This window comes from Carettochelys insculpta, chromosome 5 (assembly GCF_033958435.1).
Source record: "Carettochelys insculpta isolate YL-2023 chromosome 5, ASM3395843v1, whole genome shotgun sequence".
Taxonomy (NCBI): Eukaryota; Metazoa; Chordata; order Testudines; family Carettochelyidae; genus Carettochelys; species Carettochelys insculpta.
In genome coordinates, this window is record NC_134141.1 from 96,221,793 (window position 1) to 96,249,406 (window position 27,614).

At 43.2% G+C, this 27,614-nt stretch overlaps 1 protein-coding gene across 1 annotated transcript in view; it reads right to left on the reverse strand.

The window, feature by feature from the left end:
- IL31RA (interleukin 31 receptor A) overlaps positions 1–26,802 on the reverse strand; it is a 71,214-nt gene extending 44,412 nt beyond the window's left edge. The window contains exons 1-6 of the mRNA XM_074994283.1: positions 26,747–26,802; positions 18,448–18,532; positions 8,860–9,156; positions 5,787–5,907; positions 3,672–3,838; positions 1,806–1,923 (exon numbers count right to left, since the gene is read on the reverse strand). Coding sequence (XP_074850384.1) covers positions 1,806–1,923; positions 3,672–3,838; positions 5,787–5,907; positions 8,860–9,156; positions 18,448–18,532; positions 26,747–26,752 — 794 coding nt within the window. The 5' untranslated portion in view covers positions 26,753–26,802. The remainder of the gene's footprint in view (positions 1–1,805; positions 1,924–3,671; positions 3,839–5,786; positions 5,908–8,859; positions 9,157–18,447; positions 18,533–26,746) is intronic.
- Positions 26,803–27,614: the final 812 nt, after the last annotated feature.

Sequence of the window (27,614 nt, forward strand, 5' to 3'; positions counted from 1 at the left end):
TGCGTGCCTGTGCGCTCTGCACCACCGGTTCCCCGGGGGTCAGTGCCGCTGCTTGCGGTGCCGCCGGTACCAGCGCTTGTTTAGCCGCCGCCCTGCCTGCGGTGCGGGGCGGCTGCTTGATTATCAGAGGCTGAGCTGCTGCCACGTGGCTCTCCGTGCTGCCGCCGATCAGCTGTTGCTGCGGCTGGGGGCTGCTCGCTCCTCCCGTCCCGCTCGCTGTTGCTGCCGGCAGGGATCGGGCTGGGGAGGCTTTCCTCCATTTTTGCGCTGATGGGGTGAGGGAGGCAGCTTTCCTTTTATGGGCCCCGGAGGGTCCCTCCTGCTGCAGCCACTCTGGCACGTCTGGCTGGAGGGCCTTGTCGAAGAGCAGCATTTTAAACCGCATCTCCCTGTCCCTCCTTGCTCTGGCTGTTAGTTTTGCACAGAAGGAGCATTTCTGTGCAACATGGGACTCCCCAAGGCACCTTATGCATAGACTGTGCCCATCAGACGCTGGCATTGCCTCTCGGCAGGACTCACATTTCTTAAATCCTGAAGAGGACATTGTTGGTGAGTCTTTCAGTTGTTAAACGGGTACTTAGCACCTTCTCTGTGCTGTTTTCCCCTTCTGATGGCCTGCCGCAGCAGGAGGGCTGATGGCCCTATGCTCCTGGCCTCCGGTGCTTGCTACTGGGACTGGACTGAAAGCTGTCCCGCTTGCTGTTTGTTTGGTTTGTTTTGTTTTTTTTTTTTGTTTGAAAAATAACAACCGGCTAACTTGCAGTAGCCTAAGAACTTGAAAACTTTAAAGAAAAACAGTTAAAGCCTATTGAATACGCTAACTTGGCCTTAGCCTAGTCAGATTCCGTCTGCAGCCGACGGCGGTTAAGAGGAACTGGTGGGGACCGGATCGCGCACATGGCCAGGAGCGCGCAAGGGAGCGGCGCGCGCCGGCGCATGCGCGGTCTGGCAGAAACTGCTTGGAAGATCCGATCTGCGGCGCCGGGCAAGCCCGACACCTATTGTGGAGCACCCACAGGGACACTCGAAGAAGAATAATATTTTTTAATGTGGAACACCTGTGAAAATTTTGCTAATTGCTACACCACCATATAGATAGGAGAAGATTAGCAGAGAGAGGAGGCTAGCAATGTTAGTCAGCTTTGCTGTGTTGCCAGATGACCACCACTTTTGCCAGATGTGCACCCAAAGGCCAAATTAAGTCTACTGTATTTTCCAAATCTTTTGTTTTCATCTAACATAACACATTAACCACAGCTGGAAATTGATCAAAGCAAGTAAAAATGTGACTGTTAGGAGATTTATATCTGTACTGCATTTATCATTGATGCCAGCGGATTTGTACTTTCATCTTCTGCCCAAATCTGCATTTACATTGGATGTTGATGTTCACATCTTTGCATCCTCAATTTCAGTTAGAAAAGATAGAGTTAGGGCACGGAAATATATTGGATAATATCAATAAAGTGACAAGCATAAGGTAATGCATAAACACACATGGAAAGCCAGCAGAGGAAGAAGAGGTGGCACTGCTTTATTAGCTTTGCAAAGTGCCAAGAACTCAATAGTTCTGAATTCCAAATTGAGCTTTATCATTGATTCAATATGTGCTTCTGTCGAGCCATTTTATCTGTGTCTTTGCCAATGTGGCAAGTATTATCCTCATGCTAATCTACCTCTAAATGTGCTGAGCTGTAATTAATGTTTCACTGCAATCTGTAAATGTACAGTGTGTAATAACAAAGTACTGTTACTGCAGATTAAGTTCCAAAATTTTTTTTACAACAAAGGAATCAGATACTTACTGACTATTAACCTGAACATAATTTGTTTTATTAAGATAGGTAACTTTTCTTGCAGTCCATTTGCGAACACAACAGTCATCAGCATAATAATAAATGCAGGTAATATTTTTTGTCTTTTCTGCATAGGCTGTAAAATGAGATTAAAAACAAGAATTGATTTCCAGGAAAACAGTAAGTTATTATAGTATATTAGTACTTCTCATCTTTTGTAGATAACTTCTGTAATGGCATTTCTGGTCTTCAATTAATGGATTTTCTTCTTTAGATGAACCATCCAAACATTTATCTATGAAAACTCATGGTTATGTAGTGAATGAAAACTATTGAGATAAAAAAATTCTCTTTCCAAACCTGGTATAAAACCAATGATGCAATGTAAACTGCATCTACTGTGGATGGAAAACCTATGGCCTGTAGGTTGGATCTGGCCCACAGCTTGCCCTGATCCAGTCTACGAAGATAAAAATAATCAGTAGCCTATTTGAAGGCTGCTATTCCTGCAACTCTCTTTGACTGTGTCTACACTACACTACCCTCTTTGAAGGGGGCATGGTAATCAGCCTGAGCGGGGAATAATAATGAAGTGCTATGATGAATATGCAGCACCTCATTAGGCTAATTCTCCCCACGGCAACTTTGAAGTTGTAAACTTTGAAGCGCCGGTATGCCATGTAGCTGAGGGTACTTCAAAATACCCTTACTCCAAAAATTAGCCTAATGAGGTGGTGCATATTCATCACAGCACTTCATTATTATTCCCTGCTCGGGCTGATGACCATGCCCCCCTTTGAAGAAGGGGGCTAGTGTGGACACAGCCTTTTACTACTAAGTTTATAGATAGATATTTCATATTAAATAATAAAAAGAATCAAAATGCCCAATAGTCACAGGTATTATCGGTTGCATGTAGCCATCCCAAAGCCTGAACTGAATATCAGGAAGCTGATTTTTAAAGAAGCAGTTCCAGTCTTAAACAGCACATTTTGTATTTGGGTGGTCTTTGAAATCATGGGGTCAGATTTTTGGAGACAGTGAGCACTAACAGTTCTCACTGATGGTCAGGACACATGTAAACTTATAATATTCATTTTCTGTGAACAAAATGTGATTTACATTAATTGCCCAGCCAAAACACAATGATTAATGATGACTTAACACACAATTAATATATGAACACAGTATTTGCAAAAAGGCTTTACTGAGTATTTCTCTCTAGGGCTCAGTGGACAATGGAATTTCCATTTAACAAAGGATTTTGATATTTTAAAGTCTGGCTTATTCTGAATTGGAACAAAACATGAAAATTTCAAAATTCTTTGCAAAGGAAAATTCTGGAAATAAACACAATTTCAGACTGACTTAAATGTTTACTTTGATAAAACTTAAATGTTTTATTTTGATTTTTACATTACACAACATACAATACAAAAGTTAAAACAATTCAAAACAGTCATTTCAAAATGAAAATGTTTTCTTCTAAAATTGTTGAAAAGTGGTATTTTAAAACTATCAGAACTTTTCCCCGTTTTTCTCCATAAACTAATTTTGACTGAATGATTTTGTAAAACATTCCAATTTCAACCAAGAAGAATATTCTAATAAAAATGGTTTGGTCAAAGTTTTTCCAACCTGCTCTGCTATGTTCTCTGTGTGGGCTTCTTTGAACTGTGACCTTAATATCATCATCATCATCATCCCAGTATCATCTTCTCTCTCTCAATCTCTCTCTCTTTTTTTCTACCCTTAAGGAGTTTATCAATATGCACACTCAACACTGGCTCCATCTTAATGTAGTTCTGTCTAGGCATTTCCAGGAAATGAAGATATTAATATTGTCCTCCACTTTTGATATGTGCATCAAATTACCTGATTTTGTATCTTGTACAGCATGTAAATCCAATTTGTCTTCAATTAAAGATTCTTCCTCTCTCACATTAACATAATCTGGATCAGCGTATGGATAAAATAAGTAGCATACACTCTTATTTGTCTTGCAAATATCTTCAGCACAATTTGTCTGCATAAAAATGGGTCTATTACCAAAAACAAAGCAGAAACAGGAAAGCACTTAAAATCATTCTAAAATACTGGGAAAAAAATATATAGGCTATCTTTGACAACACTTCATTAACATTCATATTGTATCAAGTTTATTTGGTAGAGGTACTTTCCCAGTTCTTTCACAGAATTTATTGCAGATATTAATGCCTTGCTTTACCAAAAGAAATGTTTAACTTGTTCTGTTGTGTCTTTTATATCTATCTATTTTAGAGTTCACCAGTCAGTCTCTCTCAGTGCTTTGCTGTGTCTACAGGAGACACTCTGCCACCAACTTCTCTTATTACTCTTCTTAGGGAGCTGGAGTACACAATTCAATGGGAGAGAATTCTCCCATCCATTTAGTGCAACTTCACCAGACCAGCTCAACTGACACCTGCTGCATTAATTGCAGCTAAACTGATCTACCACTAAGTTCAGACAGGGCTTTACCATACCATACCTGTAATACACCTAAAGTGACATTAACCTTCATTGCATTGTTGGATATAATGAAGGATTATATGATGTGTTCTAACAAAATACAAATAAATAAATGATACTTAGAATAAATAGTGGGGTTTACTCTAGTTATGCTCAACAGTGCTACAATGCACCATTCTCGTGAGAGAGAGCCCAAAAAAGTTCAAGGCTTGAAATTAAAGGTTTATACACTTATTCCAAAGAATTCTTATTTGCAAGATCTACAACTATTCACATTTGGTGCAGCCAGAGAGGATCGTAGGGAGCTTGTTTTAAGTGATTTTCAGTTGAAGGTCTTGGAGAAAATTTCATTTATTTATTCCTGTAATAAATACAGTGACAAAGTTTCTTCACACCACTCCAGGGGTGTAAGAAAATAAGTATGTAGAATGCCAAAGCTTTATTACTTAATATATTAATGTGAATACACACATATAAAAATAGTACCATAATTCAACATTTTTAATGAGATGGATGAGCTTGAGACCGAGTAGCTATGTCATGCTGCACTCCCCTTATGAAATTTCACACTGCCCCCACCACTTTGAGTACCCCAGAACCACTACCAAAATACCTTCATCCTGATTTTGAAGCACTATGTTTAGGCTTTGCCTACTCTACACAGCTTTTAGCAATGAGTCCCTGTCACTAAAAATCAGGCAGCATAAATGTTGTTCTTCAGCACTTTTGCCAGCCCCCACCTGCCCGCCCGATGAGTGGCATTTTCTTTGTCACAGCATTGTTTACATTTGCGCTTGCCACACCAAAGCTTTTGGTATGGTGTGGGGCAGAGGAAGAAGGGGTTAAGCACCTGTGAACAACAAAAACCTTTGTCGCTCAATTGCCAGCATAGACAAAGCCTCAGGCCAGGTTTACACTGGCAGGTGTAAAGTGCCGGCAGTTATAGCACCACTCACAGAGTGCAGCAACGAAAACGCTATTGGGAGTCTGCATTGTCGGCCACCAGCACCACAGCATAATTACACTTGCAGCTGCTTTCGGAGTAGTGCACTTCTCGGCAGCAATTCCACAGAGCACCTCTTCCTCTTCTGCCACTGAGGTTTGCAGGAAGGCTGAGGGGAGGCACAGAGTTTCCTGGCTCCTGGCCCAATGCCTTGTGGTGCAACATTTTGCATCCCAACAAGCCCTGCTCTTCTGTCCGCTGGGAGCTGATTTATTTAACGTAACTTGCCAGTGTAGACTGGGCCTCAGTGTTGAAAGGTAAGTGAGGTCTCCAAATACATTCAGTTCTTGATTTTTTTGTTCAATTGAAAATAAGGATACAAATGCCAAATTATGATAGTGACATCTGCCCATTAAATAGTGGACTAAAAACATTTATTTAGTTTACATAGGGGACTGAAAAGAAACAGAGTATAACATCTTTTTCCTCATTACAGGACTGGAGTTAAAACAAAAGAGGACAGTCTCCCTACAACACAACCAAAGTCCTATACTTACCGCTTTCTAATAAGAGTATATTTTGTTGTCAGATATGTTTCTTTTCCTGGTATCCAACTACAAGTAAGTTTAACACCATAATGGTAAATGCAGGAAATATTGCTTGGTGTGCTTGGTGGAACTATGAGCAGGTAAAAAAGAAATTAGACTCGAAGACAAAAACATGCAATTGAAGTCTGTACAGAAAGAATACAGTCTTAGTCGACCAGAAGGCTTTTGTTGTATGGCAAATTTCAATAAATTACAATGTGTATCCCCCTTCTTAGACTCAATACTGCCCTTAAACCTCAAACAAATATTTTTACCCAAATTAACTCTCAAAATATGTAACTAAGCTGGTTTTTGGTATACCAGAATGCTATCTTATCTTGGGCTAATTAACACATTAACCTTCAATCTCAAAGCTTATTTTGGTCAGAATACACTCATCCCTCACCATACGAGCACAGCTTGTTCCTCACTTTTTGCTTGTAGACGAAAACTCATAAGAGGGACACTAAGTTCCTATTAAAATACTTGTAAAAGTCTATGATTGGTTCCAAGTGCTTGCAGTGGCAGCAGGTGGTTCTGCTTTTGAAATGTAAGTGAACCTGGGGTTGGGAGGGGGTTAAAGGCTGGGGACAGTATGGGGCCATGAGTGGGGGGAGGGGGTTAAAACCTGTAGGCAGCTCAGGTGGAGGACGTGGTGGCTTGTTCTTCCTGGCTGCAGCAGAGATACCTGGGGGGTGCGGAGGGTTGGAACGGGATGGGGTGGGTGTTGGGAGCAAGCTAAGGGAATGTTGGGACTGGGCGGGTGGCTGCAGCTGCATGATTTGTGTCAAGAGTCTTCCCACCCCCCAGCCAGGGACCCCGCAGCTGGCTCAGCTCCAGCTGTGGGGCTGCAGATCTTCCTGTGCCCCAGCCAGGGACCCCGCGGCTGGAGTGGAGCCAGCCACGGGGCAACTGGACTCACTGCCTCCCTTCTGGAGACCCTGTGGGGCTCCCAGACTCGATGCCACTCCCCACCCCTGGCCGAGGACCCCGCAGGGCTGCCGCTCTCACCACTGCACGGGGGGCCCTGCGTCTGGAGCAGAGCCAGCCACGGGGCTGCCGGTCTCTCCGTGCCCCCCGCCGGGAACCCAGTGGTTGGCTCATATTAGCGGGGGAAGTTCACTCGTCTAGTCAACATTGGTAGGTATGTGTCTCCCTCGTTTTAATGAGTACTTGTGAGTAAAGTACTCGTTAAATGAGAGATGAGTGTATATATTTGTGATTCTCTCTCATAGAGACAGATTAGGAAAAACTGCTATACATACATTTTACTTGAGGATGCATCTTATTAACTAGCAAGTTTTCTATTATATTACAACATCGAACCATAAAGACAGTCATAATATGATGCAAAGGCAGGGAATTAACTCCCTGCTTAGACTTCCCAGAGGTGTATAGGGTTGGGGGTGAAGGCCAAATTATTTGTCTGTAATAGGCCGTGTCTACACTAGCCCCAAACATGTAAATGGCCATTTCGAAGTTTACTAATGAAGTGCTGAAATACATATTCAGCGCTTCATTAGCATGCAGGCGGCCGCGACACTTCGAAATTGACGCGGCTCGCCGCCGCGCAGCTCGTCCCAACGGGGCTCCTTTTCAAAAGGACCCCGCCTACTTCGAAGTCCCCTTATGCCCATATGATCATAGGAATAAGGGGACTTTGAAGTAGGTGGGGCCCTTTCGAAAAGGAGCCCCGTCGGGGCGAACAGCATCAATTTCAAAGTGCTGCGGCCGGCCGCATGCTAATGAGGCACTGAATATGTATTTCAGCGCTTCATTAGTAAACTTCAAAACAGCCATTTACATGGTCATTTCGATGTTCGGGGCTAGTGTAGACACAGCCAAAAAGTAAAGAAACTTCTGAGAAGTGTAGTAGTCATAGAGAGAGAAGCATCCAGCCTCTAAAAAGGCAGAGTTCCAAGTGGTTCCTTCTAAGTGTTTTTGACTCCATAGTCAGTCATATCACTGATCGAAAGACCTTGCACAAGTCTGACTTTTTGAGGGTTGGCGGACTTACCTATGTCATTTGTCAGCACCTCACACTAAAGAAGGAGCTACAATCTCCTTCCCATATAAAGGAAACTCCCAGTAAACTTTACATTCAGGAGCTATCTAGGATGAAATGAGACCGCAATGATGTTTTCATGCCAAAACCAGCCTCCCCATAAGGAGAAACTAGAGTGGAGTAGGATGGAACTAGTCACAGTGGAACCGTTCAGCTGAAGGGTGCCTCAGACTAAAGCCATCCTTCTCCATGCCAACATAACAAACTTAATGGACCTCTGCTTTGTTAAAGTGTTTGTGGCACTCTGGACTTCCTGCCTTCTACTCTCCTCTCTAATGGTGGACTTTGCTTGAGCCTTGAAACCTCTTTAATTACAAATTAAGTACTGTCAGGAGCCAAAGTCTGCATGCAAGGATCAGTGCAGCAATTAAATTCTGGGGTTCAAGCACGATTTTTTTTAACTTTTATATCTGACAAAGAAAGCTCAGAGCTGCCAGACCATAGGTTCCAAGTGCTAAGCCTAGAGGTCCCAGAGCGTAGCCCTAGCAAGCCTTGACACAAATCATGCACTGGCTCCCATCAAGCCCTGAGCATGAATCAGCAGATCTTGCCTTAATTCAGCCCCAGTCAAAGCAGCATTAGAATGAAATGCATGTTTATTCAAAAGAGTATCACTTTCAGGTAGCTTGCGGGACAATTATAATTTGCTGGGCAATAGGTGCTTACTCAATGACTTCCCTGGAGATTGTTAGGGTAGGTTATAGTAGAAGCAACACTTTAGTATCTAAAACCTTGAACACAAACTCATGGAAGTCAAGAACTGTGAACAAGCTTGAGTAAGGGAAGCAGATACTCCTCTGTCATTCCAGAAAAACAGAAGAAGTGCCTAAATACAGATCTCCTAAAAATGCACTGAACTATCAAATAGATCAATGATTTTAAATCATTTAAAAGTTGTCCACTCTCACTATTATGAATACTATTTGCATTAGCATATTTTAAAACCTTGTAATTTCAAAGTCATGTAATTCTACTTACAGCCAGATTTAACTTTAGTGTGAACCAGAAGTTGTTCCTTATCTGGGTATTTAATTAAGCATTTCACGTGTGCACTTTCATCAGTGAAATTATGGATGGTTAAACTAGAAACAGTTTCATTGATAACATTGTAGTTTTCTTGTGCAATCAGATTCTGATTCAGCTTCCAGATGATGTGACTTGCATTTCTGGAAGGCATCTTGTGGTTTCCCAGAATGCAAAGAAGTTTCAAGGTTGCACCTCTTTCAATTTCAGGAGATTGAGGAGAAATATAAGCATTTCCTGTAGAACTGATATCTAAAAAAAAAAGTTAGATAAAAATCAAACATACTTTAAAAAGATATCCATAATTTCATTTGCCATTACAAGCTGTGTCTATACTGACATTAAAAACTCATGGCTGGCCCATATCAACTGACTCAGGCTTGCAGGGCTTGGGCAGTGTAGCTGTTTGAGCTCTCGGAGACCCCACTAGAGGTAGAGTCCCAGACCTCTGGCTCCACCTAGGCCCAAACATCTACACTGCAGTTACAAATTAAATATCTTATTGGTTTTATTTATGTAATTGCTATAGTTGTCCCTGAGCCCACGGTTATTGATGATGATATAGTTGTCACTGGAATCTTAGACAATCCTGAACAGGAGAACAAGCAGTTCAGATGATAATCACTATTACAATACATTCCTCACTACACTAAAGCTTGAGAACTGGTTTTGAATTTACTCGCATCCTACTTAAGCTTAACCCAACAGGTAGAGCACTTTGTAAGTTCAAGTTTATTTTTCCACTTCAGTGTCATTCTGTTAGCCAGTGGCCAGGTAATGTGCGGTGAGGTACTCCCCTGGGTTCTAAGCAACCCAGTTTTTTACTGTTAGAGCAGGCAGCTCCTAGCACTCTCACCCATGGCCAGGCTGTAGTAACCAAACGGTTACAGTTCTTTTGTTGTGCCGGCTGTGTTGCAGTAACAAAAGGGTTAACAAAATGGTTAGGCTTGGATTTTAACTAGTTACAAGTTTATTAAGCTACAGTTATAAGCATATGGTTACAAAAGGCTATTGTTTACTTTTTATATGCTAACAAAGTACAGGTGTTAACAAGTTACGTTACAATTTAATACAAAGATATTTGTTACCATTTAACACAATGATATTTTGACACTAGTTACAGAGCTTTAATTTTTTAGCTGTGCACAAAAAAGTCAGAGACCTAGCATGGGTGTATTTTACCCTTTTTGCGTCTTTTGATACCAGCGTAGCCAAGGTGGATCGGTCACTTAATTTCACGGAAAGACGAATACGAGGTTGGGCATTCCCAGTTGTGGACCTTGGGAGGCAATTACCTGACCCGACCAGCAGGTAGTTGGTGGAATGCACTTAAAGTTAGAGTTTTGTTGGACCCACCTTTTATACCCCTTTTGGGTTACGTATTTTTCTTTTTATCTATGGTGCCAGATTATACTGGTCTGTTTTTGTGACGCCAGTTTGTTACAAGGGCATTTCTTACTTAGTTTGCACTTGTAAGACAAGAGATAAGCAATTTAGGAGTACAGGACATTCTTTTGTGCGGACGGGGCATGTCCCCTTCTGGGTGATTGTGTGTGTGCATCATATTGATCAATGCCAGCTGGGGTGATTTCTGAGGGTCCCCCCCACTCTTGTTGACAGTTTGGCCTGTTAGCCTTCCATCTGTACTTTTTGCTTCTCAGGGTCACGATAAGCTAGCATATCTGGGCCTCAATGAGGGCATCAAAGACTGTGCTGTCAGCAGCCATTTTCGTGCCCTGTGTGCTTCTCAGGTGGGGGGCGGAGCGAGCAAGCTGGCTTGTAAGGGGGAGACTCTGTTTGGCTACACATTCCCAGACTCCAAAGAACAACTGTCACCACAATCACCAACCCAGGTCCTCCCAGTAAGGTATCTCATCTTTCATGACTGAATTACATTACTCATACTAACACAGAAATGAAAGGAAAAGCCTGGAATATCAAGGTAAAGTTGAAATAAGTACAGAACCATAACCCATTGTTGAAGTAATATGCCCAGAAACTTATTCCAGAAAATTCTCTTCAATACACCTCCTGTCAGTCTGGTTTTATTTGCCAGTAAGAGATTCCATTATGTGCTAAGTGAAAATCACAACGGCACTGGTGGTAATTACAGAGTAATTTCTCAGTAATTTCCACTCCTTGCGTCTGACAAAGTGTGTTCTTACCCACAAAAGCTAAAGCTCAAATGAAGCAGTCATTCTTTAAGGTGCCATGAAACTTCTCATTGTTTTTGCAGATACAGACTCACCAGGCTATCCCTCAGATACTGATTTTCAGTAAGAGACACCTAAGAGTAAAAAGTGATTTGATCATAGCAATGTAGAGAGCTGGGTTTGCAATGATGATGGTCTGCCTGCCATCTGAAGCTGTGTCTACACGTGCACGCTACTTCGAAGTAGCGGCACTAACTTCAAAATAGCGCCCGTCACGGCTACACGTGTTGGGCGCTATTTCGATGTTAACATCGACATTAGGTGGCGAGACGTCGAAGCCGCTCACCCCATGAGGGGATGGGAATAGCGCCCTACTTCGACGTTGAACGTCGAAGTAGGGACCGTGTAGTCATTGCGCGTCCCACAACTTCGAAATAGCGGGGTCCGCCATGGCGGCCATCAGCTGAGGAGTTGAGAGACGCTCTCTCTCCAGCCCCTGCGGGGCTCTATGGTCATGGTGTGCAGCAGCCCTTAGCCCAGGGCTTCTGGCTGCTGCTGCTGCAGCTGGGGATCCACGCTGCATGCACAGGGTCTGCAACCAGTTGTCGGCTCTGTGGATCTTGTGTTGTTTAGTGCAGCTGTGTCTGGGAGGGGCCCTTTAAGGGAGCGGCTTGCTGTTGAGTCCGCCCTGTGACCCTGTCTGCAGCTGTGCCTGGCACCCTTATTTCGATGTGTGCTACTTTGGCGTGTAGACGTTCCCTCGCAGCGCCTATTTCAATGTGGTGCTGCGCAACGTCGATGTTGAACATCGACGTTGCCAGCCCTGGAGCACGTGTAGACGTTATTCATCGAAATAGCCTATTTCGATGTCACCACATCAAAATAGGCTACTTCGATGTAGGCTTCACGTGTAGACGTAGCCTGAGAAGGCTTCAGGTCTCTCAAGATATCTAGACAGACTTATGTGCAGCACTGGGGAGGATCCAATGGTCACGGTACATGTAGGTACCAGTGATATAAGAAAATATAGGAGAAAGGCCCTGAAATTCCAAATTTAGGCAGCTTGGCAAGAGTTTAAATTACAGGACCTTCATGGTAGCATTCCCTGAAATGCTTCCAGTTCCACATGCAGGACAGGTTAGAAGGCAGAACTGTGTGGTCTCAACATGTGACTGAGACAGTGGTATAGGGAGGGTAACTTTAGGTTAATTAGAAACTGCAGAACATTTTGGGAAAGGAGCATGTGGTTTGGACAGACATGTATTAACCAGGATCACCTAGTAAAAAAGAAACAATGAAAGTTGACAAAGTACAGGTAAAATGGAAGAGAAACAATCAAATGAAAGAAGAGTCCCATTCAATTACATCACATGACAGCAGACAACTAAAATGACAGAAATTTTATAAGTTTTCATACACACATAGAATCACAGAATCACAGAGCTGGCAGGGACCTCAAGAGGTCATTGAGTCCAGCCCCTGCTTCACCCAGGATTCAACCCCAACTAAGTCATCCCAGCCTTGACTATGTCAACCCTGGATTTAAAAACCTCTAGGGATGGAAATTCCACCACCGCTCTAGGGAACACATTCCAGTGCTTCACCACCTGCTTTGTGAACCAGTTTTTCCTAATATCCAACCTACTCCTCTCCTTCTGTAACTTCAGACCATTACTCCTTGTTCTGCTGCCTGTCACACTGAGAACAGTTTCTCTCCATCCTCTTTAGAGCTCCCCTTCAGGAAGTTGAAGGCTGCTATCAAATCACCCCGAGTCTTCTCTTCTGCAAACTAAATTAGCCTAAATCCCTCAGCCTCTCCTCATAGGTGATGTGCTCCAGCCCCTGAATCATTTTTGTTGTCCTCCGCTGAACCTGCTCCAGGTCATCCATATCCTTTCTATACCTGGGGCGGGGGCAAAACTGGATACAATACTCCAGATGTGGCCTCACCAGAGCCGAACAGAGGGGAACAAACTCTCTAGATCTGCTTGAAATGCTCCTCCTAATGCAGCCCAATATGCCATTGGTCTTTTTGGCTGTAAGGGTACACTCTTTACTCATATCCAGCCTTTCATCCACCATAATCCCTTGGTCCCTTTCCACTGTACTGCTGCTTAGTCAGTCGGTACCCAGCCAATAACAATGGTTGGATTCTTCCATCCCAAGTGCAGGACTCTACAATTCTCCTTGCTGAATGGCATCAGAATTCTTTTGGCCCAATCCTCCAATTTATCCAGATCGCTCTGGAGTAGTCTCAATACTAAGACAGGTGAATTTGAGCGCCTGGAATTAAATGAAGATATCGATGTAACATAACACGCGTTACATAAACCTGGTGAAATGAGGACAATGAGACATCATAATATCAGGGTACAAAATATATAAGAATGATAGAATAGCTTGCATCCACCTCTCTCTCTACAATGATAAATTCTGTACTTGAATAATACAAGTAGAGCAGCAGGAATATACTACTGAGTACCTCACCAAGAGTGTGATAGTAATTATGAAATGCTGAGGGAGATTTAGAAAAACTATAGAAAGCTCAATAACACTGGGGGAATTCAACTATTTCCAGAATGACTGGGTATATGTCATCTTAGGACAGGATGCATAAATTAAGTTTATAGCCATCATTAATGACTGCTTCTGGGAGTAGTCGATCTTAGAACTCAAAAGGAGAGAGGCAATTCTTAGCTTAGTCTTCAGTGGAGTACAGGATCTAGTCAAAGTGGTGCATATAGCTGAATGACTCAGTAATAGCAACCATAATATAATTAAGCTTCCTTATGGGAGACAAAATACTGAAGAAGCCCACCATTGCAGCATTTAGCTTCAGAAATTGGAACTACATAGAAAAGAGAAATCTCGTTATATAGAAATTAAAAGAAACAGTCACAAGAGTGAAACACACACTGCATGGAAACTTTTTAAAAAATAAATAAATAAAACCCACAACAGAAGCTCAAATTAAATGCATACTCCAAAATTAAAAATAGTGAGAGGACCAAAAAATGCCACCATGGCTGAACAGAATGAAAGAGGTGATTAGAGAAGAAAAGGCATATTTTAAAAAACTGGAAGTCAAATCCTGCTGAAAAAAATTGAAAGGTGCATAAACTCTGGCAAGTCATGTTTAAAAATAGTGTTAGGCAGTCCAAAAAGAATTTGAAGAGCAATTAGCAATGACTCAAATTAACAGCAAAATTTTTAAATAAATCCAACAGGAAGCCTGCCAATCAGTGGGACATGTGGGTGATTGAAGTGCTAAAGGAACACTCAAGAAAGCCCAGGCCATTGAGGAGAAGATAAATTAAATTACTGTATAGGTATTCACCACAGATGATGGCAGGGAGACTCCCCACCCAAGCCTTCCTCTAAGAGATAAATCCAAGGAACTGTCAATGACAGAATACACTTCTGAATTCAAACCCTACACCTTATTATAATAATTTTTGTATAAAGTACTCCTTGCAAGAGATAATTTCAAAACCCGTAATTTGCTGATCCATATTGTCTTGGTAAAATATGTGTGACAACACTGTAAATAAAGTTATAAAATTCCCCTGTATGGTGGTATGAACATGTTCCATATGCCACAGCCTTGCCCAGACAAAAGTTGGCAAACAAGTCTGTCTTAATGATTACGCCACATAATTGACATTTAAGCAATATACACCTGTAAGCAGGAGGTGAAGATGAAGATGAAAAACAGCCAAGAATATCCATTCACACGGTCTCCTTGGTGTCTGTGTCTCAACTGGAAATGTTTTTCAAGAGGGGGAATGAAACTATAAAACAGAGGGACAAACAAACCAAGGCATCCCTTTCCCTCTCCACCGTTACCTAGCCCATTCACCATACCCGATGAGACAAAGACAGCAAGCTGTGATAGGGTCAGGCTCCAGGGCTACAAAAACATGGTTCTTTTGGAGACCAAGAATGTGGATGAGTGTGAGCTCGCCCACAGCTCCATAATCCCCCCTACAGGGGGGTCCACTAAACCCACAACCCCAAATAAATAGCAGGAGACTGGGAGATGCAACTAAAAAGAAAAACATGGATGAACATGTATCGGAGGGGTAGCCGTGTTAGTCTGGATCTATAACAGCAACAAAGGGTCCTGTGGCACCTTACAGGCTAACAGAAAAGTTTTGAACATGAGCTTTTGTGAGCACAGACTCACTTCATCAGATGCTGGTCTTGGAAAAAAATTTCATGCTCAAAACTTTTCTGTTAGTCTATAAGGTGCCACAGGACCCTTTGTTGCTGTTATGGATGAACATGGAAGTCATAGGGTCAAAATGAGAGAGACAGAAGAGGACACCAAGCAGAGAGCCCCAGACAGCACCCACTGGTCCCCAAAGACATTGAGGCAACAAGTGGATGCAACCCGGGAAACTCTGCCCAGATACATAAACAGATGAAGGAATGCAAATAGACCCCACAGTCACAGTCCTACCCACCTCAGTCAACCTCTGCTCCTTGGTCTTTTAAATGGTCATCCTGGCCACAACCAGGAGGAGTTGATAAGGGGGCCATGGATTGGGTGTGCAAGGATCAATAAGAGAAATGCAGCCACAACCTCAACAGGAGGACCTGGGAGAGACCCAAGAGGGGCTCAAGATAGATGTACACCAGGAGCTCCTTCATGCCACAAAAAACACATCAGGAACAGGGATGAACCATGCCAAGTACATGCCTGTGCTCACTGCACCATGGAGGATCCTCCATCTGATGTTCCCAGCAGGCACAGAAGAGTGGTAGAGAAGAGCTATCTTAGCCCTAGAGATTGAATAGGTTCCTGTTCCCAAACTAAACTAGCAAGGGATGATCCTGAACCAGCAGGAATCTGCTAGAAGCAATCAGGGCAATTAAGCCAATTAAAACACCTGGGAAGCTTGCAGACTCAAGGGAGCCAGGTTAATCAGGACAGCTGGAGCCAATGAAGAACCAGCAGAGACCATTTATAAAAAAGCTTCTTTTCTAATGGCTCAGTGGCTGGGTGAGAAGTGGCTGGGTGAGAAGTGGCTGTGCTGTGCTGTGCTGTGCTGTGCTGTGCTGTGCTGTGCTGTGCTGTGCTGTGCTGTGCTGTGCTGTGCTGTGCTGTGCTGTGCTGTGCTGTGCTGTGCTGTGCTGTGCTGTGCAGAGCAGAGCAGAGTCTGAAAGGAATAAAGACAAGCAAGTGCCAGAGGGAACAGCCTGTGCTAAGTAGGATGCTGGGAATGGCTGTGGGGAAGTAACCTAGGAAATCATTTTTGTCAAGCAGCTGGAACTTGTGGCATTGTTGGCTGCTGCTTTTGCAGGGTCCCTGGGCTGGAGTCCAGAGTGGAGGATGGGCCTGGGCTCCCCCTTCTACTCTTTCCCCCCTCATCCTCATCCAGGACAGGACAAGGACCTGAACTGGTGGAGGAATTTGTCTTGCCCTGAATCACTTGGGCTGTGGCCACACTTGGCCAAAACTTTGAAATGGCCATGCAAATGGTCATTTCAAAGATTACTAATGAGGTGCTGAATTGAATATTCAGTGCTTCATTAGCATTAGGACACCTCTGGCCGCAGCGCTTCCAAAGTGCTGCTTTCAAACGCACGCAGCGCGGATACATGGGGGTCCTTTTTGAAAGGACCCTGTACATTTCAAAATCCCCTTATTCCCCTCAGCGGGCTGCTGTAAGCTTCGGAGGCAAATAATTTGCCAAAATGCCAAACTAGAGCAGGAGCTTTGTCACAAAAGTGTTTGAATCCTGGGGGAAGGGTACAGACCAAAACCATTTGTTATCATTGTACTACAACTAGCTTAGCCATGCCTCCTGCACCAGGGTTTCCACGTTTCATCTCTTCTTATAGGAGGGGCTGGTATCACAGTGTATTAAGACTGTCTGATCACTTATAACTTTGCCAAATCAACTGTCTGAGTTGAAATTTTCCATCCGGAAACAAACAGTATGCGATTTCTAACTTTGGTGTGATTGAATTTGCAACATCAATGCTGTTTTTTTAACATAGCTGATATTATAAACAAACACATTATACATAAACTGTCCCTCTTTAGAATGGCCTGTTCTATGGACATGAAAATAAGGTTGTGATCTTTAAGTGCTTATTGTCCAGTTCAACTAGTGAAACAGTCAAACTTTGTTATGAATGTGTATCATTTCCCTCTATGGCACCCATTATTAACCCAATACTCCTCTCAAACAGCCCCTTTGTTAGGAAAGTTGCAGAAAGCAATTCTCTTTGCTTTGCACTGGTGTTTGTGCCTCCATGGTACAGGACAGCACAACTATGACTAAAATGCAAAACTTTCAAAACTGCTTTCATACATAGGTGATCTTTGATTCTTTTCTACTTCTACACAACCTGACAAAGGGAACTCATCCTTTCTGCTGTTTTTCACTATTGCCACATGTTAACTTAAATGTGCATATCTGATAAGTAAATGTATACATTTTAGGTAGATTGAATTGCCTGTTCATTTATTTTCTTACATGTGTCCACATCAGAGACTTTAAATCCTACTTTTATGGTGATAATCAAATATGTGGCTGTTTCGCTGTGCAGCTACACATCCTGTATCCTTCTCGTGGCACATTCTGGCCTCTGAAGATATTTGCATATTTCTTGCATACAACTCAAAAGCAAGGATAATCCCTTTACATGTGACTTCTGTTGCTTGTATTGTGATAACTTTAACTTCATTAAGAGTTCAAACTAAATTAACACTTTGCACGTGCATTGCCAATGTAACCACTAACTCATATTTTGCCAAATTAGCACTCTTATTTCCTGTCCTAAGGAGAAAGGAAAATTGAAATCCCAAATACTACTGTGCACTGATGAGAAATAGAGTAAATTGTGAATATTAAGGTTTATTAACTTTGTCTCTGAACAGGAACACATGACAGTACACATTTCGTCTATACATATTAAATACAACTAATTCACAACTGCGTAGTTTACAGATCTCCTACAACACTGCATCCTGACAATAAGAAGCTTTGCCAGGGCTTTCTGATACAGGCCGTCTCCTCTTACAACAGGGTAAGAATTATCCAACTAATATGATTTCTTCTGAGAAATGAACAAATACTGGTATTATATTCATTAATCAGCTTTGTAACTGCAAATTGAGATCAGCTACAAAATCTGAGTTCTTCTTTTGTTGCTCCATGTTGTACGCTACTTACTTCACTAAATACCATTTTCAAGTAACTAGGATACAACCAAATAGAATTAGAAATGTAGTACATACTAATGCAAATATTAGTGTTTAAAGTACACTTTTTACATTCAGTTAATTTTTGAAACAATTGTTATCCTTTTTCCTTTTCTTTGGAACGGTTTTGTAAGATAAGACACAAATTAGCAATAGAGAGCTGTTTTATCCTACCTGCTGTATAGGCTCTGCAAAGCACAGTTAATGTCCAAAGCAAACAGAAGAACATTTTCTTTACAATAACTGGGAGCAGAGAACACTGTAATAAAACAGACATAAGTTATTTATTTAAACTGGCACCTCTTCCACTGACACACTTATTCATAATTAAAGGTAAACTAACAAATGCTTGTCTTCCCCCGCCCCCCATTTGACTATCTTTTCCAAATGAAGACGTCAAATTGACATTGTTTTGCCTTTTGGGAATCCTTAATCTTATGCTTACTAACATAGAAAATTTCTCATACTATCTTACCAACAAAACTCAACTCTGTTAACAGAATTATACTACAACAGGAGGGATGTGGTACACGTCCCAATACGCAGTAATAAGCATTAAGCAATCAGTTACTCCACTGGGTATTTTAGGTCAACACTGCAGTGCAGTTAATGTATAGTATAAGCCTACAATAAGCACATTTTGAAAGATATAACTCAGAATAAAAATCTCTTAAAGGGTTTTCTTTTCTTTCTATAAAGGGGATAGCTCTGTCCATTAAGGCCTTAATTCAGCAAAGCACTTTAGTATGCACTAAACATTAAGCACAACCACCAAAGTCAGTGGAACATTCATTTGCATAAGTGCTTTGCTGAAACAGAGGGTCACTCAGATGAGTTACCGATGGACAGTAAAAATTTAAGTGTGCCATGCTGATAATGTGTTTATTTCTATTCTATTTATTTATGCATTCTCAAATCCTTAAAATCCAGGAAACTCATATATTTTCACTATTCCATGTCAGTAATGAACAATTTTTTGACTATTTTCCTGTGTCCTAAATCCTCTCCTCTATATCATAATTATGCATTCATTCAACATTGCTGATGGTTTCAATTATATTCAGGGCCTTGTTATGCTAGGGATCATACAAATATATATGAAGACACAGGAAGCTCTTAATGTAAGACCTGGCAACTGGCTCCAGTGTAGAGACATGTCTTGTGAACCAATTGAATTTTAGATGCATATCTACAGAATTTAGGGACAGATCAGTGTTGACTATTTTTCTTTCCCATTAGCTCTGCAGAGACAGCTGGACTCTATTTCAGATGATGTAAAATATAATAAATTTCAACCAGTTTCACCTGTGCAAGGCCATTTTACAGTAATAAACTGAGGCTCATGAAATATAAGTGCTCTTTCATGCATCTGCTACAGCTCTTTACAGAATATGATATTTTCACACTGTGTGACTTCATGAACAATCTAAATCAATCAGGAAGTTTTTAATTTAGTATTGACCAATTGTAGCTGATAAAATAATGTTTGCTGTGAGAATTATATATATAAAAAATAGTTAATGAAACAATTCACACTACTGTGGTTTTTAGGTAATGCTGAGCGTTAATGTGGCTCCTGAACCAGAGATGTCTCAGTATCATTGATTTAATGGAATAGGTTTGATTACAAACATCAGTGAATATAATTTGGCCTGCAGAACATTGCCAGTGGTGGTCCGCTCAACTGTCAGATCACAGGCTGAGTTTGCTGGGCAGGCAACTACAGACAAATACTTCTTGCCTGGGGCCATCCCACAAATCCGGAAGCTGGCTGCACTTTCTTCTTTACATAAATCAAGGCACCTCCACTCAGCTACAAAACTGTGGTACTCAGATTGTCATTCAGCAACTCTTCCACATCGTCTCTTCTGCCTTCAACAGGATATTCGGAATATTATCCATGTTCTAGCTGAAAGTGTTAAGGAATTCAATATATTGGGAATCCCATACCTCTTCCCAATTAACATTCATAGTGGATTGGGTTTGTGGACCTCATTATTCCAAAAAGGAAAATTTTCAGATAAGGCATGGATAACCTATCCATTTTAGTAAAGAGGGCCACAGATCCCTGGCAAACTGGAGTTTCATAGCAGTGTCCTTTTAGGAGAGGAACTACATACAGGTAAGTACATAAGTGAAAGGGAATAACCCTTTTGTGCTGGCTACTGGGATACTACAGGGAGGAGCTACTCAAGGCAGCATCAGATGCTCACTAGACATCCAGCTTGGAGAATGTGAGGGAGTTATGAAGAGATGACTGCCTTCCAGATTTCCTCCTATGAAGAGTCTGAACTTTTTGCCCATAAAGCTGTCATAGTTCTGGAGGAAAAGAACTCTGATATTGAAAAGTGGAGTTAAGGACTCTTTTACTCCCATGCTCCTGACATACAATATCGAGATGACGTAGACATGGAAGATTTTGAAACCTACTTTCCTTCTGACAACAATAAAAGCACAAACAAAGCATTTATCTTTCTGACCTGAACTGTACCAGGAGAGTTCTGCAGACATCTGAAGTATGCTAATTCTCACTGAGGCACAATGGAGCTGGACAGAAGGATGGAAAAATGATTTTCCGTGCTATGTGGAACCTGGAGCTTGTGTTTAGTATGAAGAGACGGTCAATTCTAGTTCCCACTGTGGCTTCATACAAGGTGCAGCACTGAGGTTCCACGAAAAGAGCTTCCAATGCAGAAACCCTGGGACAGGCATGACTGCTATCAAAATGACACAGTAATGTTTAGAAAGTAACTAGGCACCTTCAGGAGCCGCTCAAACAGAGGGCCTTAGGGACACTGAGAACCAAATAATACCCTGGAAAATAATTTTTTGCACTTCAGGAGGATGCTGCTTTTGTAAGAAAAAACAGTGGATATCTGGGCCAGACAAAACTTGTCTGCTGCAGTAAGGATGATAAATAAACCAGCAGCTTGACTACTAAGAGTCTGAACTGACAGGCTTCAAGACATGTGAGAATCTGTGTTAGCTATGTAATACTCGGGCTGATAACTTTGTCTTGGTATCAATGGGTAAACCTTAACCTGGCCTTTAAATACACAGAAGATTTAATAACTGCAGAAGGTCCCCAGTATACATCTCCTCTTATCCACTGTTTCAGACATCTATTGCTGATGAATAGAAAAATGTTCCAATTTACATTAGTCCTGATAGACATCTGTGGTTTGTGTGGAATAGGACCAATGTGCATGAGAAAGTTCCCCTATTGTTAACTAATGTATCTGCATCCACCACCCATGTTCAAGACTTATTACCTATAGATGATGTCCTCCATGCAGATGAAGGAAGTGAAAGGAATTCCAATGTGAAGGAGTTTAGGATGTCCTACAATATCTCAAAGAAGGGGGAAAACATTGACACATCATGGGGACAGGCCACTTTACAATGTTATGAATGGTTTTTGGTACCATGCATGGCCAGATGCTGCCCACAAGTTTGAGGGATTTGATGTTGTTCCTGCTCTTCAGCTAGAAAATGTCAAGTTGTTGAAAGATGTCTGCTTCGAGGAGGTGGAGGATGTACAGGAGTAATTAGAATTTTACACTGAGCAACTGACAAATGAGGAGCTGATTTGAGCTGGACCAACAACAGAAAGCAAGGACAATGATGTAGGGCAACATGCCAGGAGTCTTACAACAAATAATCCCTTCCATTATTTTGGATCACTGAATTAAATGACTGAAACCATGCAGGGTGGTGATCCTTTTTGTGAACCACCTGCCAAGATTCCAGAGCTCTCTCTGAACAACAGGCTTAAACTGTAGCAAGCGAGATTTAGACTAGACATTAGGAAAAACTTCCTATCTGTCAGGGTGATTAAATGCTGGAATAAAATACCCACGGAGGTTGTGGAATCTCTATCACTGGAGATATTTAAGAGCTGATTAGATAGGTGTCTATCAGGGATAGTCTAGATGGTGCTTGGTCCTCCTGAGAGGGCAGGGAACTGGTTCCAGTTACAGTCTTCTATGATGCTACAGGGGAGATCTATCATTCAAAGATTCATGAAGGAGTTTTTTGTTGTTCTCTGAACCTTCTCCAATTTTTCCAATCTTTCCTCATGTCGTGCCCAAACCTGGACACAATATTCCGCAACTGAGGTTTAATCAGTACAGAGCAGAAGAATTAATAGTTTCTTTCTCATAATACTCCTGTTAATGCATCCCAGAATGGTTGGGTTTTGTTTTTTTGTTTTTCCAACAGTGTTACACTGACTCTTGCTCAGCTTGTGGTCTACTATGACCCCCTAGATCCTTTTCTGCAGTACTCCATCCTAGGGAGACACTTCCCATTTGGTATGTGCAAAACTGATTATCCCTCCTTAAGTTAAGAACCTTTGTTCTACAACCCCCGTTTGCGATGGAAAATCACTGGCTCAAAATTGCTTTTGGTACCAGGTGGTATGGTCACATGTTTCTCTCGCACCTATCACCTTCTAGACTTACAGGACAAACGCAACTGTTTACAAGTCATTTATCTGATCACCCTGTCATTAGGTCTCTAGGAGCAGAAGTAACGGCTCTCACCAGTATCTTTAAAATTATAAACAAGACTTATAGCTCATATTTCGAACATCAGATGGGAGAATGATGTATGCATCAAAACACAATACACAAATCCAGAGTGTAACATTAAAATTTCAACCAAAACCTCTCTAAGTTATGCATATTTGTGTTCATAAGCCAATTTACATAAAGCAGGAGTCGACGTTCCAGCTATTACATCAGAGCACAGAAATTTTAGAAATAGAAGGGACCTCGAAGTGTTCAGGCAGGACCAAGTATACCTTATTCAACCAATAACTGTTCTTTTCTAGCCATTCCCTCTGACACATCAGGCATTTGCCACTGTCAGAATTTTGACAGGGTATTAGGCTAGGCCAGTGGTTCTCAGACTGTGGTTTGGGACATCAAAGTGGGTCACAAATCTATATTAATGGAGTTGCCAGGGCTGGCTCAGAATTTGCGGCACTTTGGTCAAAGCAAAGAGATCCTGAGCCACACCAATCAGTACCAAAGTCAAAGCCCAAGAGCTTCAGCTCTGGGAGGCAGGTCTCTGGTTCAGCCTGGGGCTGAAGCCTTGGTCTTTGGCATGGGTCCCCTCCAACCTGAGACAGTGGGGCTTGGGTTTTGGCCCTACCACCTAGGGCAGCTGGGCTCATGCTTTAGTCTCCCCCTGCTCTCCTCCTGAGATCATGTAGACATTTTTGTTGTCAAAAAGGGATCACAGCACAATGAAGTTTGAGAACCGCAGGGCTAGACAGACCATTGGCTAACAGATCTCGTATGGCTGCCTTATATATGCTGATCATTTAGACCAACCCTGACAGCTGTTTACGTAACTTGTTCTTAAAAGCCGGCAATCCAGGGGATTCCACCTTCTTTCTTGAAAGCCTATTTGTCTTTAAATATCTTTTAGATTAGCTATTTAGGGGGAGGGAGGAACTCATCTCCCTTGCTGCAGATTAAGCCCATTACTTCATGCCCAACCTTCAGCCAATAAGTAGAACAATCAATCACCATGCTCTTTGTAAGAGATCTTAACATATTTGAAGATGTATCAGGTCTTCCCTTAGGATTTTCTCAAAACTAAACATGGCGGGTATGTTAAGCTTTTCCTCATAGGTCAGGTTTTCAACGTAATGTTGGACATGCTACCAAAGAGCATTATGAAACTCTTATATTTATTGTTTCTTCTCCTTTGTCTATTGGAAGGAAAAACACTGCTGGAAGAGAGTCTCCTGGGTATGTCTACACTGTAATTAGATACATAGCTAGCCTGTGTCTGCCATTTTGGGCTAAGGGGCTGTTCAGTTATGGTGCAGGTGTTCAGACACGGCCTGGAGCCTTCGCACTCTGTCCCTGCAAGTAGAGTCCTTCAATCCATAGATATCCATGGAACAGGTTTGCAGATAGTGGATTGGATGCAGCTACAATAGCACAGAGCTCTGCTAACCAGAGGTACCTGGACCAGTACATCCAGCTTAGGCAGCCTGGAGAGTGCAGCATGTTCAGGACTGGCAGTCGGCAGCTAGGCAGGAGGTTTGGGTCAGGGCTATCCAGCACACACTCACTACGTTTCTTCCAGTCCTGCAGCTCAGTCCACTCATACAGCACCAGCATGCCCACCATGGCCTAGCCCAGCAGCACGGGCCACTTTACCAGCCCTGGGACTGGCCAGCAGGCTCCTGAGCAGCAGGGCTTTCCTGGCCATGCTGACTGGACCAAATGGGGATCCCAGCACCACACCCCTCCACGCCACTGTGATGCAACACAGTGCTGTTGCCTTGCATTGTTGCTTACAAACCCCTAGGTGCGGCATGATACTGGTAGAGAAGGCTTGAGTGCAGGTTCATACGTGTGTCTGTGCAGGGCTCCAGCTACAAGAGGCAAAGAGCCCAGAGCTTAGGCTGCAGCCTCAGCCCACCCGCTAGGCAGCCTCAGTCTAAGACATCTGGAATGAGTCAGCTGCAAGTTTTTAATTGCAGCATACCACCACCCTAGGATAGGAATGATATCTGGATTTTATGTCAGTGCTCAAGTGGTGCTTGACCCTGGAGCTAACCCTGTCTTAGTCATTCCCCCCCACATCCCCTGTTTCAGCCCAATGAGTAACTTCAAAGGACAGTTTAGTATAACCCTCACCACTGGAGTCTGTCCCACAAGATACTTTAGTTAAGTCCTTGCATGTCATGCCTCCTTCATGCCCAAAACCCACCTTACACCCAGTAACTGACTCTGTAGACTGAAACAGGAATCTAGTCACGAACTCTTAAGTAAGCTGCCTGAGAAGACACCCACATAGCCAGCTCTGAAATGAACGTTTAAGGACACATTCCTAGGTTCTGTGTGTGGTGTTTTTACAAGCCTCACATACAAACATTGACTCAGAGGTCGTTCCTCGAAATGTCCTACAACAGCCAGAAGCAGCTCAGAGGAATCATAAACAAAATTAAAATGACCCCAGCTGGCAAAAAGCCTATACTATAGAACACTATCCAAACAACAGTAACTAAGCTTTCAATAAAAACTGTGCTCAAAAAGAGACAAAACTAATGAGTTGAGTTCTAACTCCTACTGACACAAGAAAGTGAAAAAACTAAATAGCAGCTTCAGCTACAACCCTCTTCTATATCCTTTTGTCACATCTAAAGATACTGTCAGGCCGCTCAGCCCCAAAAGAGCTGCTGTGTAGAGCAGTGTTTCTTAAACTATGTTCTGCAGCACGCTACTGATCTCTAAACAATTCACAGGTGTGTCGCACGCTTTCAGAAATATACATCATTGGTATATATTGTTAAAACCAGACAAAATGTTACTCTGTTGCTATGATACACGATTAAATTACTTCATTTTGCTTTTGTTGTATATGTTGCTGTTTGCTTTTTGGTCTGATAACTTTTAAGAAAAAATTTATATGTGTTCAGCATTTAAAAATATTGTTTGGTGTTCCATGGTCTCAAAAAGTTTAAGAAACACTGATTTAGACCATTCTGAATTCATGCAGGCATCACTGACAGCAGAGATCAGTTACTTTTCCACACTGGACATCCGAAAAGACATAACAGAAATACCACTATTCATAAGTCTTTAACTTTTTCGTAAGCGGACAACAGCAACTTCTCTTTAGGCAAGTGCATTCTCTCTTCCCTTCTAAAGATGAAAGGAAGCTATAATGAAAGAGGAAATTACTAAGCAAACTACAAGTAAAAGTTTCCTGCTTGGACTCAAGGACAAATTGTTTAAAAAATTAAAAGAAAAAAAAAAAAGAGACAGAGCACCACCTCCACTGATAAGGGTAGAGTCCCTGGGGAGCCACGAGTATTTAGGAAACAAACTCCTTCAGAGCAGTGATGCTGTGGCTTGAGGACTATGCATTTAGGAAAATAGCATTTTTCACCACCTGATGGATGCTATGCCCTAGGAAATAAACACAACACAACTGACACCCAGCCCCCAAGAAAATCACAGCTGCTGTTCACCCCTCCAGCCACCCAAGACATGCTGCCTCTGAATGCATCCCAGCCTCCCGCACCCCTCCAGCCTCCAAATGGATCCCACCCCCGTACACCTCTCCACCCCCCAGAGATGCTGCCTCCAAATGCATCCCAGCCTCCTGCTCCCTCCAACCCCCACTGAAACACACCCGCCTCCAAGTGGGTCCCAGCCCCCTACTCCCTTCCATACCCCAGACACACCCAGTTCAGATGGATCCCAGCTTCCTGCACCACTCCAGCCTCCCGGAGACATGCTGCCTCCAAGTGGGTGCAGCCCCGTGAACCCCTCCAACCCACCTGAGGCACAACACCTCTGAGCGAGCCCCAGCCCTGGGCACTCCTCCAGTCCCCCAAAACACGCTGCTTCCGAGTGGGTCCCAGCCCCCTGCACCTCTCCAGCCCCCCCTCCCACAGGGTCCCAGCCCCCTGCACTCCCCAACCCGCCCGCCGCTCACCAACCTGCATAGCGCCTCGAGCCGCTGCCCGGCGCTGACACGCGGAGAGAAGCGCGTGGAGCCGACGAGCGACGCTGCACGGCCCCCGGGGAGAACGGGGACAGGGAGCGCCCCTGAGTCGCGCGCCTCCCGCAGGCCCGCCCGGAACAGCGCTGAGGCTGGGCAGCCCCGCGCTGGGGAACCCCGGAGCTAGGGCGCGGCGCAGCGCAGGGCAGAGGCAGCAGCAGCTCTGTGCACCCAGCCGCGGGAGCACGTTCCGCCAGGGAAAGGCTGGGAAGGCCCAGCCCACGCCACCCTCCTCTCCTCACCACAAACACAGGGGCGTGGCAGAGACCCTCCCCCGTGTCCGGGGTATGGCACTAGCCGCCCTCCCGCCAAACGGACGAGCGCGGGCTGGAGCGTCAGCAGTGGGAATCAGAAACCCGGCCACAAGTGCGATCCTTCCCTGCAACCACGTTTTTCCGAAATTGAGCTGTTCTACGGCACGCCCCCACCGCCCCCTTTTCTGACCCCCGAGGGAAACAGCAAACTACAGCAGGGACAGACTGCACAAGCGGCAGGAGTCTTTCTTCCCCGCCTGGCAAACGGCTGTGCCCAGATTTCCCGTGCACTGAAGTAGCCTGTGAAGGGAGGGGTGAAGTTGTCCTAGTTCAGCGTCTGTAGGATTCTCCGCACGCACAGAGAGAAAAACGGTTCCCACTAGTTACTCGTAGGAGTTGTTGATAAAAGGATCCACACTGCAGCATCACAAAACAATCGGAGGCCTATGAACCAGGACGTGGGAGAAATAGGGGGAGTGAAGCAGAGATAGAAAACGGGGGAAAGGACTGGGCTTTGTAGGAGTATATATAAGGTTACCCCTTTTGATTCAG